The following is a 13425-nucleotide window of genomic DNA, read 5'->3' as shown; positions in this document are numbered from 1 at the left end:
ATGGCCAGCGGGAGAAAGTGTTTTTTCCTATTCTATTTGACAGTAGTGACAGCTAAACAGAAGGAAGGTCTGGTCAGGGATGGGAACAGCTCATCTAGTAGAGGCTGCTGTGAGGGAAGGGCTTTGTTACCTGCTTTGGGAAGAACCTCTAACTGCCCATCACTACCTCTTCAGCACTTGGGCTCAAACTATGACTTCTTACAACTTCTACCTGACGACAGCAAGGCTTCAGGTCACATTAAGTTGGTGGCAGGGTTCATACTAACACCTAGAGACCCAGAATCCCAGACCAGTATCCCTAATGACATGTTTCATGGCTACTATATGGCTGAATACACAGCTGGGTGTCTGCACTGAGAGGTTATTATATCCCAACTTGTTTTTCATCCAGCTCTGCTTTAAGAGCTTTATATGCATGATTCCATTGTCTTCTCCTTGGATGTCTTTGGCTGCAGAACCTGAGGTGCCCTGAGGTGCCTGGGATAAACTGAGGTTCCTTAGCAGTGAAAGGTGATTTCTGGCTGGAGCCCAGGGAAGAACAATCTCCGGTTAGCATGCCCCGCCCCCTGCCCCAATCAGATTGAATGAGGTTTCTGGCATGTCATAAATCATTGACACTTAATACAGGACTCTGTGCCAGATGCCATCTGCTTCTAGCCTCACATTCCCAGGGAGACCCAGAGCTTACTTCAGGCCAATAATATAAGGAACATTTACATAGTCCTCATTTTCATAGTATTTGTCATCGGTTAGGTACCATAATTGTTTCATATGTATCTATTCTTTTAATTCCCCAAATAACCCTAAAAGGTAGATACTAATGTTTCACCCTTAGGTACAGGGCAGCTCAGCAAGATCACACAGCTCTGCAGAGCTAAGATCTGAACCCTGGCTGCCTGATTCCAGCCTGAGTTTTTGCTGCTACTCTAGACTGCCTCATTAGGGCTGATGCCTCTCCCTCCAGGAGACCCTCCTTCACCACCAGAGCCATTGGCTCTGTTGGAGCCTGCTGGATTGGGTATTGTGGGTCCTGGGCACTGACATGAGAGATCATCCCAGGCTAGAGAAATTCAAATCTGATCGCTGGGATGCTCAGAGTAAGAGGGGCCCTGATATGAAGTCAGTATGAACCCTTGGGTTCAAATTCCTACATGCCACAACAATGTCCAAAATTAGAAAGACTGGCAAAATTGGTAAGTTGGTAGAACCACAATGGAAAACCATTTGGTAGTATCTCGACAAGCTAAACACACACCTATCCTATGATACAACAATGCTACTCCTGGGTATATATGTGTACATGCACACCAAATGACACATATAAAATTTTTCACAAGAGCTTTATTTATAATAGTTCGAAATGGAAAAAACCCAATTGCAGTGTATTCGTGTAACAGACTACTACTACACAGCATGAAAAAAATGAACTTCTGACACACATAAAAACATGGATGAATCTCACAGACATGATATTGAGCAAAAGAGGATGTGATTCCATTTTATAAAATTCAAGAGCAAGCAAAACTAGTCTATGGTGATAGAGGTCAAAGCAGTGTTTACTTCTAGGTGATAAATACTAGGAAGCAGAACAAGGGAACCTTCTGGGGATCTGGCAATGTTCTGTATCTTGATCTGGATGGTGATTACTCAGATGTGGACACATATGTCAGGATTATCAAACTGTACTTGAAAAGTTAGAGCACATTACAAAATGTAGCTCAGCAAGTTAGGGAAAAAGTGGTATTTCAAATACAGACAATTTTTGGGTCTGGCTTACAGCAGTTACTTTTTGCCTACCTCAAACCATTCTTCTCCCCTGGTTTGGAAGAAACCACTTTCTCCTTTTCTCTTCCAAAGTGTTTTAGGTGGAGGTCACTCTATCCCAGGCCCCATATCGGGGCACCATTTCCCCTAGTTGTAGTGATTGGTTTAGGAATTGGGACAGGGCCAAGCTGGCTAATGAATCAATCCAGGATTTTTTTTCTTGGAGCTAGTAAGAAAAGATGTTCTTTCTAGACTATAGTTGCCTATCTATCAGGATAAAAGCCTAGAGCTGCCAGTGGCCATCTTGCTACTTCCTTGGAGGGGGTTCACCTGAGAAAGAGGCCACACAGAGGAAAGAAGAGTGAGATTAAATTCTTCTTGATGACATTGTGTCAGAACCTGGATCTAGCCATCCCTGTACTGAAATTTTTCATTAGGTGAATCGGTAAATTTTCCTTTTTTGCTAATCATTTTGATTTCAGTTTTTTACAGTTATAATTGAAGTCTAATGTACTAGGAATCTTGGGTAAAATTATGAGAAGTATTGGGGGGACTTGGAATATAAAATAACCACTGAGCCTTGTCTAATCTCTTTTATGGTTGTTTGCTCTGTGAGACCATAGCTCTGCCAGAAGGTGGGTGAGCCAGGCCCAGGGGTCCTGTGGGAAGGATTCTGGTCCTTGTTTGGAAAGGGTTCCAGACTAGGAATCTAGAGAATTGGATTCCACTCTCCATTTGTTGCTTCTTAGTGGCAGGACCTTGGGCAAAATACCGTATCTCTTTGAAAGTCTTTTCTATAAAATGGGATATGATTACCTAGCTCAAAAGGCTGTTATGCAGATCAAATGCATGTTTCCCAACTTCTCTAGCTTTTTCATACCCTTAGCTGAGTTAGTGCCTGTGTCCTGGGCATTCTCACTATACCCTGTATGATCCTCTCACCATTGCCATAGTGATCTTTATTGTGTATGAGCTCCCCAATGGCAAGAAAGTGTTTACTCCTGTGCCCTCTTGCCAACAGGGCTGGGCATATGGCTAGCAGTGACTTCTAAACATAGACTAAGAGGTCTTATGGGCTACAGCTAATGATCTGGCAGCCCACCCACCCTTTTGCCCTTCATTTCTTTGCCTGATCAATAAGGCTGATTCTGACATCCTGTATAAGGTAAGAAGGATTCCAGGGAAACTTCTGGGACAGTCCGGGACTTTGGATGCTGAAAACTGAGAACCCATCGTGGGGACCGCATAGGGCCCTTCCCAGCTGGTCAAGAGCAGGTGCGCAAGAACAGTTTGCTGGGTGAAGAATGGGGGCTGAGGCTGCATGCATACTCTTCTCAGATCTGGCTGTCTGAGACAAATGCTGGACAAAGGGCTCCTGAGGCCATCACACATACTCCTTCCCTAGCTCATTTCTGGGTCATAGAAAAGCTTTCTGCAAGAATCTCTAGGCTTATAAGTTGATGGAACAAAGCCAGTGCTGAAGAAGAGCTGTGTAGGGAAAGGCATCTTTCCGTATACACACTCATTCATTCATACATTCATTACTCAACAAACACTTCATGACACACCACTCCATATTAGAGAAGTAGAGATGAAAGAGGCTAGGTCTTAGCCCTGAAGGGATTAGCTTGGAGAGAGCCATATTGGACACAGCCTCCATTTGGGGTTCCCTGTCTGTCTCCTGCCCTGCTCTCCTGCATCTCTTCTCCATTAAACAGCCAGAACGATCCTCTCAAACAAAGTAGATTCTCAGCTTAACCCTCCTAAAGAGCTCCATAAAGCCCTCAGTGACAGGGAGGCAGATGAATGGATGAGATCGTATTAAGTTTAGGGCACCTGGGAAGGCTTCAACAAGGTTGCCAGGCAATTTAGATGTTTATCTCTGTCTCACCTCTTAAGGTCAGTGTTTAGAGCCCTGGGAGTCCGAGAGGGGTGAAGACACACATATTAGATCCAACAGCAATATGGCACCAAATCCCAGGCCTGTTAAGTTGCAGTCTGGCTCATGGGAGAAATTCTTTATTTAGATGCTTCAGTGACCAAGAGACAAAGCATAAGCACACGCACACACACCCATACACAATAAGTAAAGGCATTTCACAGGCAAAGGGATAGGCAATAGGGGGAAGAGGCCACGAGAGCAACTAGGGGCTTCTCTGACTCAATGAAGAGGGGCCTATGATGGTGACACTCCTTGGAATTCCTGCTTGAAAGCTACAAGTGAAGTCCCAGGGTATAAAACACAGCAGAGTTGGAGAAATCTAAGCTTGGAGCCCAGGGAACATCTTTTTCCTCACTGCAGAACCTGTACCAGCTCTCCTTTCTTTTCCTGGGGGTCCTATCCTGTTCCCTGGCACCCAGGCATCTCCTGGTGGATGATGGGAGAGGGCTAGCACCACAGCAACCTGGGCAGGTGGTCTGCTGCATAAGGAGAAGGAGAGGGCTAGTAGAGCCAAGGAGCAGCAATGAACCTCTGAGCTGGCTGGCATGAGGCAGTTTGCCTTTAAGGGCACAGAACCTTCAAGGGAACTTGCATGTGGGAACTTTCCCACATGTCCCTGGGTCAGAGCACCTCTCTGACAGAGGAGGGGAAAGGACCCCCTTGGAGATTTCCATGATCCCACAGGATACTGAGGCTTCCTCCCGCTCTAGCTTTTTTCCAGCTGCTGCAAATCCTTAGCACCATTCAGGAACTGCAGAGAAGGAGCAGGAAGGATAGGACTGCTCTGCCAGGACTGTATCACTGCTCTCGGAGGAAACTTCACAGTGGGTGAAAACTGTCTAACTGGCCAGCATCTGGTCCCAGGCTCAGGAAAGCCTGTACTTTTTGGGGAAAGGGGGAGTCATATTAGCTCCAAGCTTCCATGGGACAGCCATTTCCATCTACCCTTTCCCTCCTAGGCCAAGGTCTGGTGTGAAAGCTTCAGGTTTCACTGGAGCTGCCTAGAGCCCAGGGAGAGCTCAGTTCTTTAGCTACAGAGACTGGTTCAAAACTGACTTGCAGAGAAAGACAGGTCTAGGACTCATGACATATGGCCCAAAGACGCTGGGGAAGGGAAAGGCCATCCTCCAAACTACTACCCTGTGAGGCCCCAAGTCCTCTCAAGATCCACCCCTTTCTCTCATCCTGACCTACAGGGTCCATTCCAAAGGGGTAGAGCAGGGGTGGATTTGCCTGGGCCAATCAGAGGCTATCTGCTGCCTCAGGCCTATGTGTTCTTCAGGTATAAGAAACAAGGAAGAGGGAGCCAAGGGCTGACCATGGTCACAGGAAGCTGGCTCATGGCTGGTTCAACCTTGGGTGCTGGACAGAAACATCTCTAGTCTTCCAATGTGGCTGAGTCTTTCAGAACGGGTTGCCTTTGCACTGGAATCTGGCCCAGGGGGGATGCCATTGTTTTTGGTGACCTGCAATTTGAGAAAGAATAAATGTACAGGGTCAGTTTGTGGCGTTTTATCCAAGTAGTTTATTCTGAGGATAATACAGCTCTTCCAGGGCCTTGGAGTAATAAGGAGGGTAGCTCTCCTTTACTGAGGGCCACTGTAAGCTAGGCACAATGCTTGGTGCTTTGCTGCCAGCATCTTATTTTATCCTCATGGCAATTTGATAAGGATTGAGATAGTACCTCCATTTTATTTATGAGGAAACTAAAGTTCAGAAAGTGTAAGTCACCTGCCCCCAGTAAGCTTTTTAGTGTTGTTTTGTTGTTATTTTTAACTCCCCCCCGCGCCCGCCCCCACCAGTAAGCTTTTTGAAAGTGTGCTTGATTCAGGATGGCAGCCTATGTCTCTCCATTATACCACACCATTTATTCTGCCTACAGGGCCCCATATGACCTAGATAGTATAGACTGACCATTCTCCCCCTCACACTGAGTCACAAGTGGCTCTCATGTCCCTCTCTATCCCACTCTCTGGGCATCTAGCAACACCTGATATTGTTTTATTTGTTTATGCATTTGTTTAGGATCTGCTTCTACCACTAGATAGGGATCCAAAAGTTCAGGGAACACTACTGGTCTTGGTTCTTACTGTAGCCCCAAGTGTTCCAAACAGGGCTTGGCACATAATAGGTACTCATTAAATATTTGTTGAATGAATGAAAGCTTATCTTTAATAGCTCCCCTTTTTGGTACTAGTACTACACATATATTATTTCTAACTTTCATGTCATCCTATCAGGTGAGGATAATGAGCTCCATTTGGAATGTCAGAGCAAAATGAATACACTTTGGAATCAAAACATTTGAATTCTGGGTCTAATTCCAAGTAACTATGCAATCCTGGGCAAGTCACTTAACCTACCTGACTTTAGGTTTCCTTGGGTTGGAAAAGGGGGGTTTGTGTGGCTTTAATTCAGAGCTGCTATTGCGAATTAAATGAGATTAAATTAGGTGTTCCAGGGGCGCCTGGGTGGCTCAGTGAATTAAAGCCTCTGCCTTCAGCTCAGGTCATGATCTCAGGGTCCTGGGATTGAGCCCGGCATGGGACTCTCTGCTCAGCAGGGAGCCTGCTTCTCTCTCTGCCTGCCTCTCTGCCTACTTGTGATCTCTGTCTGCCAAATAAATAAATAAAATCTTTAATAAATAAATAAATAAATAAATAAATAAGGTGTTCCACAAATCCTATCTATAATCTTACAGAAAAGGAAGTGGAGGTTCAGAGAGGTTTACTGACTCACCTAAAATCACACAGCTGGCAGTATAGGAAGAAAATAGTAAACGCTATCATTTTCAAGATGGGGTAGCCCTAGGGCAGGGCTCTGATTGGTTCTAGGTGGTGTACTGAAACTGCCACCAGTAAAGCTGCAAGGGAGGTATACTAAAATGGGAGTGAGCCCCAGGCTGGATTACAGGGGCTTGTGTCAAACCTAAAAGAAGCCTCAAGAGTCCTCCAATATAAAAATACATATTAAACACATATAAATAAGATCTGCTGCAATGTGGGAGAGGAAACTTCAGGCAGAAAGGACCAAGGACATTTTGACTCTAATAGTCTGGGTTTCTACCACCTTTAATTCATTCAGCTCTGTGAGCAATACAGGACCTACCACCAAAGTCAAAGAAATCATTTAGGAGACTTGCTTGCCTGAGTTTCCTCATTGGTAAAATGGGGGCATTTCCATCTCAGATGGTTACCTAGTGGCACACTGTCCCTACTTCTGAAAGGAAGGGACGGACCCACGTGAACCCTCCCTTGGCCAGGCCCTAGTTGCCTCATACCACATTGTGCCACAGCCTCCTTGTAAGCATCATGCCCTGGAGAAGTGTGCTGTGAGCCAGGCAAGTCTCAGTATGAATTACAAGCTCTACCTCACACTGTCACTTGGAATGGTGGTTGCCTATCTGTAACAATAATCCCTTCTTCTTAGGGCTGTTGTGAGGATTACCTGAGAGAATCTGCTTGGTATATGCCCTGTAACAGAATAGGGGCTCAAAGAATGTTAGTCATTTTCAAGGTTATTATAACAGATGACTGATTCTGTTTACTCCAAAGCACTTATCACAGTTTGTAACTATTAGTTGTTTACTTGTTTATTGTTTGTCTCCCCCGCCCCCCCATCAGAATGTAAGGTCATGAAAGCAAGGACTGGGTCTGTCTTGGCCACCACTCAGAGGGTGTTCAATAAATAATTGATCAAGGAATGAAGAAACCTGGTCATATTAGGTAATAACCTGTAGAGGGAGCCCTTGCCATAGAATTGATGGCAATCAAGACTAGATTCTTCGTGCCACTGGTGGGAACAAAAAAAAAAAAGCTTTCCTAGTCAGACTACTGAAGGGCAGGAAATCTAAGCACTTTTAGAAGACCACTAAGGAAACTATGTTTCTCTGTGAAAACCTTCAGCCCAGCAGGTCCAAAGGCTGCAGAGAAGGTGATCGGAGAAAAACTTACAAAGGAGACACTTCTTTCTGTTAACTGATTGATCTGTTGACTGAGAAAAGGCTGCCAGGATACCAGTTTAGCAAAGGAATATCTGGCTTTGTTTTAATTTAGAAGCCCTGAGTTCTTGTTGCAGACCCTTGAATTTCAAAGGATGAATACTCACTGGTTCTTGTGTTTGAAGCCGCTGACATGAGCTTGATACTGTTCTATGGAGTTCAGCACTATCTTACACGTCTTGCAGGGGTAGCCCTTCCCAGCTGAAACATAAAAATCAAGATGTTTAGTTATCCAATAAAAAGGGACCTGGGGACTGCTGCTTTTGACAGTTAATGCCCTTCTGAGGATGGATGGTGGAGTGAGGTTAGGTGGTTGGCCCTGATGAGAATCCCAGAGGCCTCAATGCTCAGGGGGGCACAGGCTGTGTGTCTATGTGCTTCCTGGGGTTGGGAACTTCCTCATCCCCTGCAGCATCCCCAGAACTGAACCTGGTCCAGACTAGCTGTCTGTTGAGTAAATAAAAAACTGATAGAACAAAGAGGTGACATTTGGTGTAACTGTCTTTTCTACCATGACTGTGCTAAGTGGCCTCATTAAGAATGTTCTTCGCTGAGAGATCTCTGGGAAACCGCCCCTCTCCTTGGGCTTGCAATAACAGTAATTAATGGGAATACCTGCTATGAAAATTAATCTTTCTACCTTGGGGCTAACAGACACCCTGTCTTACTACCAGCTCTGATCCATTGCCAAAGTGGTCTTTGTCCACATGGTCTAGTAGAAAGCATGGTCAGGAGTAAAAATACGGAGCTGGACTTCTGGCTCTGCTTTCATGTGATGTTGGTGAAATCCCTTCTCCTCCCTTCTTTTCTTTTTCAACTTTTTAAAAAAGGTTATATTTATTTATTTATTAGAGAGAGAGAGACAGTAGGAGAGAGCATAAGAATGGAGAAGGTCAGAGGGAAAAGCAGACTCCCCGTGGAGTTCTGAGCCCAATGTGGGACTCGATCCTGAGACTCCAGGATCATGACCTAAGCCAAAGGCAGTTGCTTAACCAACTAAGCCACCCAGGCGCCCTCCCTTCCACTTTCTGATCCTCAGCTTTTCTCAACTATAAGCCAATTACCCTATAACTGATAACCATAATGCTTATAATAAAAAGCAATATTATTAACTAAGTATCTGATATAGGCCATGCACACTGTATTACTTTGTTTGGCCCTCATAACGATCCTGTGAGAATCATTATCATTATTTTATAGATGAGGAAAATAAGGCACAATCACATGTCTAAGAACACAGAGTTAGGAAGTGGCAAACTCACTTGGCTGGCCACAAAGGCTATACTTATTCTAGCAAGCCAAATGTTAGCTGTACAAGGCAGCTGTACGCATAACTTCAAGAGCCCTCTGGTTCTGACACTTTTTCAATCATCTGCCATCCTAAAGTTTCACAACTCCGGAGTGAGATCACCTAGGCTCAAATCCCAGCTCTATCATTTCTTACCTGTAGGACCACAGGCCAGTTACTTAACCTCTCTGAGATTTGGTTTCCTCATTTGTAAAAGTGGGGCTTCTCTGAGAATCAGGTTCCTTACCTATAAAATGAGGTTAATATTAGTATCAACCTCATAAGGTTATTGTAATGATTTAAGTAAAAGCATTTGACACATAGTAAGTGCTCAACAAGTATGAGTTTTCATCACTAGCATTATTTTACTCTTATGGGTTCCATGGGTCAGTCTGGTAAAGAGGTGGAGAGTATCTTTAAATCAGCCTTCCATGGCAACTGTAGCTACTGTGAACACCAATGATCACCTCTACTCCAAAAATCCAGCCAATGGTCCCAGCTACATTTGATTCCTTTGTATCTTCAAGTATTTCCTGGAAGATAAATCCCTTGAAGGAATTTAAGGGAAACATGATTGCAATCAGAATTCAGGTCCTTTTTAAGCATTAATAGACAGCATTTGTAGAAGGCTTAATTGTAGACCCTCAGCTCTTCTCTCTACACTCTCTAGGGGGTTGCGTTCATGCCCCTGACTTTAATTACCACCTAAAACATATGAAACCTACCAATATTTTTTTTTTTTAAAAGATTTATTTATTTATTTATTTGACAGAGAGAAATCACAAGTAGATGGAGAGGCAGGCAGACAGAGAGAGAGAGGGAAGCAGGCTCCCCGCCGAGCAGAGAGCCCGATGCGGGACTCGATCCCAGGACCCTGAGATCACGACCTGAGCCGAAGGCAGCGGCCTAACCCACTGAGCCACCCAGGAGCCCAAAACCTACCAATATTTAATAGCTACTGACCTACCATCTAGCAGTATCTCTAAACCAAACCTCTCCTTTGAGGTCTAGATCTATATATCCATCTACCTACTTGGATATCACATGGGCATCTTAAACTTAAGCTGATGAAACCTGGCTATCCACCTACTAGCTTAAGACTAAATCTGGTCACCATTATGAACTATTCCCTTTCCTTCACCTCCCACTTTTTTTTTTTTTTTTTTTGTAAAGATATTCTTTTTATGTAATCTGTTTCATTAACATGGAGTTGAACTCACAACTCCAAGATCAAGAGCTGCACGATCTACTGACTAAGCCAGCCAGGTGCCCCTCACCTCCCATATGTGATGGCCAAATTCTGGCAATTCTACTTCCAAAGTAGCTCTTGAATCCATTTACTTCTATCTTCTCCACTGCTAACAGGCCCAAATCCTTAACATAACCATGACTGGATGCTTGTTCATCTTCTGCCCAGGATCGTTTCGCCTAACTCTATTCTCCTTATGCTCTGGGAAGCCTTCCTTGATCTTTGTTCCCCCATCTTAAGTCAACCTGTTTGTTTCCTTTTCTTTCTTTCTTTTTTTAAGATTTTATTTATTTATTTGACAGAGAGAGATCACAAGCAGGCAGAGAGGCAGGCAGAGAGAGAGGAGGAAGCAGGCTCCCTGCTGAGCAGAGAGTCCAATGCGGGGCTCGATCCTAGGACCCTGAGATCAGGAGACCTGAGCCGAAGGCAGCGGCTTAACCCACTGAGCCACCCAGGCGCCCCTCTTTCTTTCTTTAAAGATTTGTCTATTTATTTAAGAGAGAGAGAGAGAGTGCACACATGTGTGCAAGCAGGGGGAGGGGCAGAAGGAGAGAGAGGGAGAGAATCCCAAGCAGATTCCCCATAGAGTCAGACATGGGGCTTGATCCTAGGACCCTGAGATCATGACCTGACCCCAAATCAAGAGCTGGGCACTCAATCAACTGAGCCACCCAGGTGCCCCCTACTTTTTAAAGGAAGATTTATTTATTTATTTATTTGAGAGAAAGAGAGAGAGAGTGAGAGCAGGGTAGAGAAGCAGAGAGAATCTTAAGCAGAATGCACGATGAGCAAAGAGCCCAAAGTGGGGCTTGATCTCATTACACTGAGATCATAACCTCAGCAGAAACTAAGAGTCAGATGCTTAACCAATTGTTCCATCCAGGTGCCCCATTTTCTTTTCTTTTTAAAAATAGTTTATTTTTGGGGACTCCTGGGTGGCTCAGTTGGTTAAGCAGCTGCCTTCAGCTCAGGTCATGATCCCAGCATCCTGGGATCGAGTCCCACATCGAGCTTCTTGCTCGGTGGGGAGCCTGCTTCTCCCTCTGCCTCTGCCTGCCATTCTGTCTGCCATTCTGTCTGCCAGTGCTCGCTCTCTCCCCCTCTCTCTCTGATAAATAAATAAAATCTTAAAAAAAAAAAATTAAAAAAAAAAAGTTTATTTTTGGGGCGCCTGGGTGGCTCAGTGGGTTAAGCCACTGCCTTCGGCTCAGGTCATGATCTCAGGGTCCTGGGATCGAGTCCCGCATCGGGCTCTCTGCTCCGCAGGGAGTCTGCTTCCTCCTCTCTCTCTCTCTGCCTGCCTCTCTGCTTACTCTCTCTGTCAAATAAATAAATAAAATCTTTAAAAAAAATAAAATAAAATAGTTTATTTTTATGTAATCTCTACACTCGACATGGGGCTCGAACTTACAATCCTGAAATCAAGAGTTGCACACTCAGGACTAACATTCAGTTAAGAGTTTGCCTTTGGCTCAGGTCATGATCTCAAGGTCCTGGGATCCAGTCCCACATCTTCAACCACTCCTCTCCCTCTGCCTGCCATTCTCCAGCTTGTGCTCTCTTTCTCTCCCCGTCAAATAAAATCTTCTTTAAAAAAAAAGTTGGGTACTTAAGTTTTGGCAGAGGCCAGAAGGGAAAAGTCAAGCTTCTAATCAACCTAAAACCTTTGCTAAGGTGGAATCTCTGTCAGCTAAAGTCACTGCTTTGCATATCCTAGACCAGCATCCCACCTCTGTGTAGAAGGTGGTCAGAGTAGGTTTGGTGCCTTTACAGACGTCCTGCAGTTGGAAAGCCTCCTGCCAAGTATACTCAGAGCTGGAGGCAGGAGAAAGGAGTGTAAGTCTTAGAGCCAGACCGAACTACAGACAAAGACATACACTGACTGTCACTTAATAACATCAGACCATGCCCCCCTTCGGCAACCTCTCTGGCCACAAACCCAGAGCCTGACATGACACATGACCCCTGCCCTCAACTTGGGCCCCCTGGGGATCCCGCCTCAGCATTGGCAGATCCAGCCTGCCAGGCCCCTAGGCCCTAACCCTACCTCTAGGATGGCTTTTCAGGCTTCCGTCCCCCGAGGCCTGGCCCCCAAGCCCTCCAGACTGAGGACCCCTGAGTAACACTCCAGCACTCCACCTGACACCTAGGAGGAAAGTGCACCATTTGAAGCTGCGTAGAACCCTCAGAACGGGAGAAACCTGTGTGCCCCCCTGAGGCTACCCCCACCTTCGGTGGCCCTGGCCACAAACCTGGAGCCTGACGTGCCACCTGACCCGTGCCTTCAACTTGGTACCACTGTCCCCAACCCCAGGGATCCCGCTACAGCACTGGCATATCTAGCCTGCCATGCTGCTAGGCCCTAACCCTACCTCTCTAGGTTGGGTTTTCAGGCTTCCGTCCCCAGGGCCTGGTCCCTAAGACCTCCAGATTGGGGACCCCTGAGCCACATCCCAGGACTCCGCCTGACACCCAGGAGGAAACCGTGCTGTTTGGAGCTGTGCAGAACCCTCAGAGCCAGAGAAACTTGCATGCCCCTCTGAGGCCACTCCACTGTCAGTGACCCCCGGTCACAAACCTGGCCTGACCCTGGCCCTCAACTTGGACGCCCGGGGATCCCGCCTCAGCACTGGTAGATCAGGCCTGCCATGCCCCTAGGTCCTAAACCTATGTCTAGGTTGGGTTTTCAGGCTTCTGTACCCAGAGCCCTGGCCCTGAACTCCTCTAGATTGGGGACCAGAGGCACACTCCAGGACTCCACCTGCCACCCACGAGGAAAATGCACTGTCTGGAGCTACGCAGACCCTCACAGTGGGGGAAACCTGCATGCCCCACCCCCCCTCTAGGCCACCCCTACCTTTGGCATACCCCCAGGACAGAAACCCCGAGGCTGGTGCTCAATCTGACCCTCTCCCTCAACTCTTCCCCGGAGGAGATCACCTCAGGGTACATTAGGGGAGCCGCCTTGACCGGCCCATGGTCCTGGACGGTTGCACCACGCACCTAGTGAGAATGTGCTCCCAACACCAGGCGCTCAAGGCTCAAATGACCGCACAATGCTGGCCAATTCTCACGAGATTTCTGCCCAAATCAATATCAATTTGGGTAGAAAGTTTGTGAGAATTGGCCGGAAACCCCATTGAACTCGCTTCCGGTGGCAGGGGCCTTCAGCGGAGCCGCCT

The 13425-nt window shown here is 46.2% G+C and overlaps 1 protein-coding gene across 4 annotated transcripts in view; it reads right to left on the bottom strand.

The window, feature by feature from the left end:
- Window positions 1-1323: 1323 nt before the first annotated feature.
- Window positions 1324-13425, bottom strand: part of ZNF346 (zinc finger protein 346) — a 35318-nt gene continuing 23216 nt past the window's right edge. For 3 of the 4 annotated variants that reach the window (XM_059174405.1, XM_059174401.1, XM_059174404.1), the window contains 2 exons: window positions 7814-7907; window positions 1324-5172 (listed from right to left, as the gene is read on the bottom strand). In XM_059174405.1, the coding sequence (XP_059030388.1) occupies window positions 5085-5172; window positions 7814-7907 (182 nt within the window). In that variant the 3' untranslated portion in view covers window positions 1324-5084. Of the gene's footprint in view, window positions 5173-7813; window positions 7908-9150; window positions 9242-13425 lie in introns of all 4 variants that reach the window. The other variant, XR_009353875.1, reaches the window with a different exon arrangement.

Source organism: Mustela lutreola, chromosome 5, assembly GCF_030435805.1.
Source record: "Mustela lutreola isolate mMusLut2 chromosome 5, mMusLut2.pri, whole genome shotgun sequence".
Classification (NCBI taxonomy): Eukaryota; Metazoa; Chordata; class Mammalia; order Carnivora; family Mustelidae; genus Mustela; species Mustela lutreola.
This window is presented reverse-complemented; position numbering and strand designations above follow the sequence as displayed.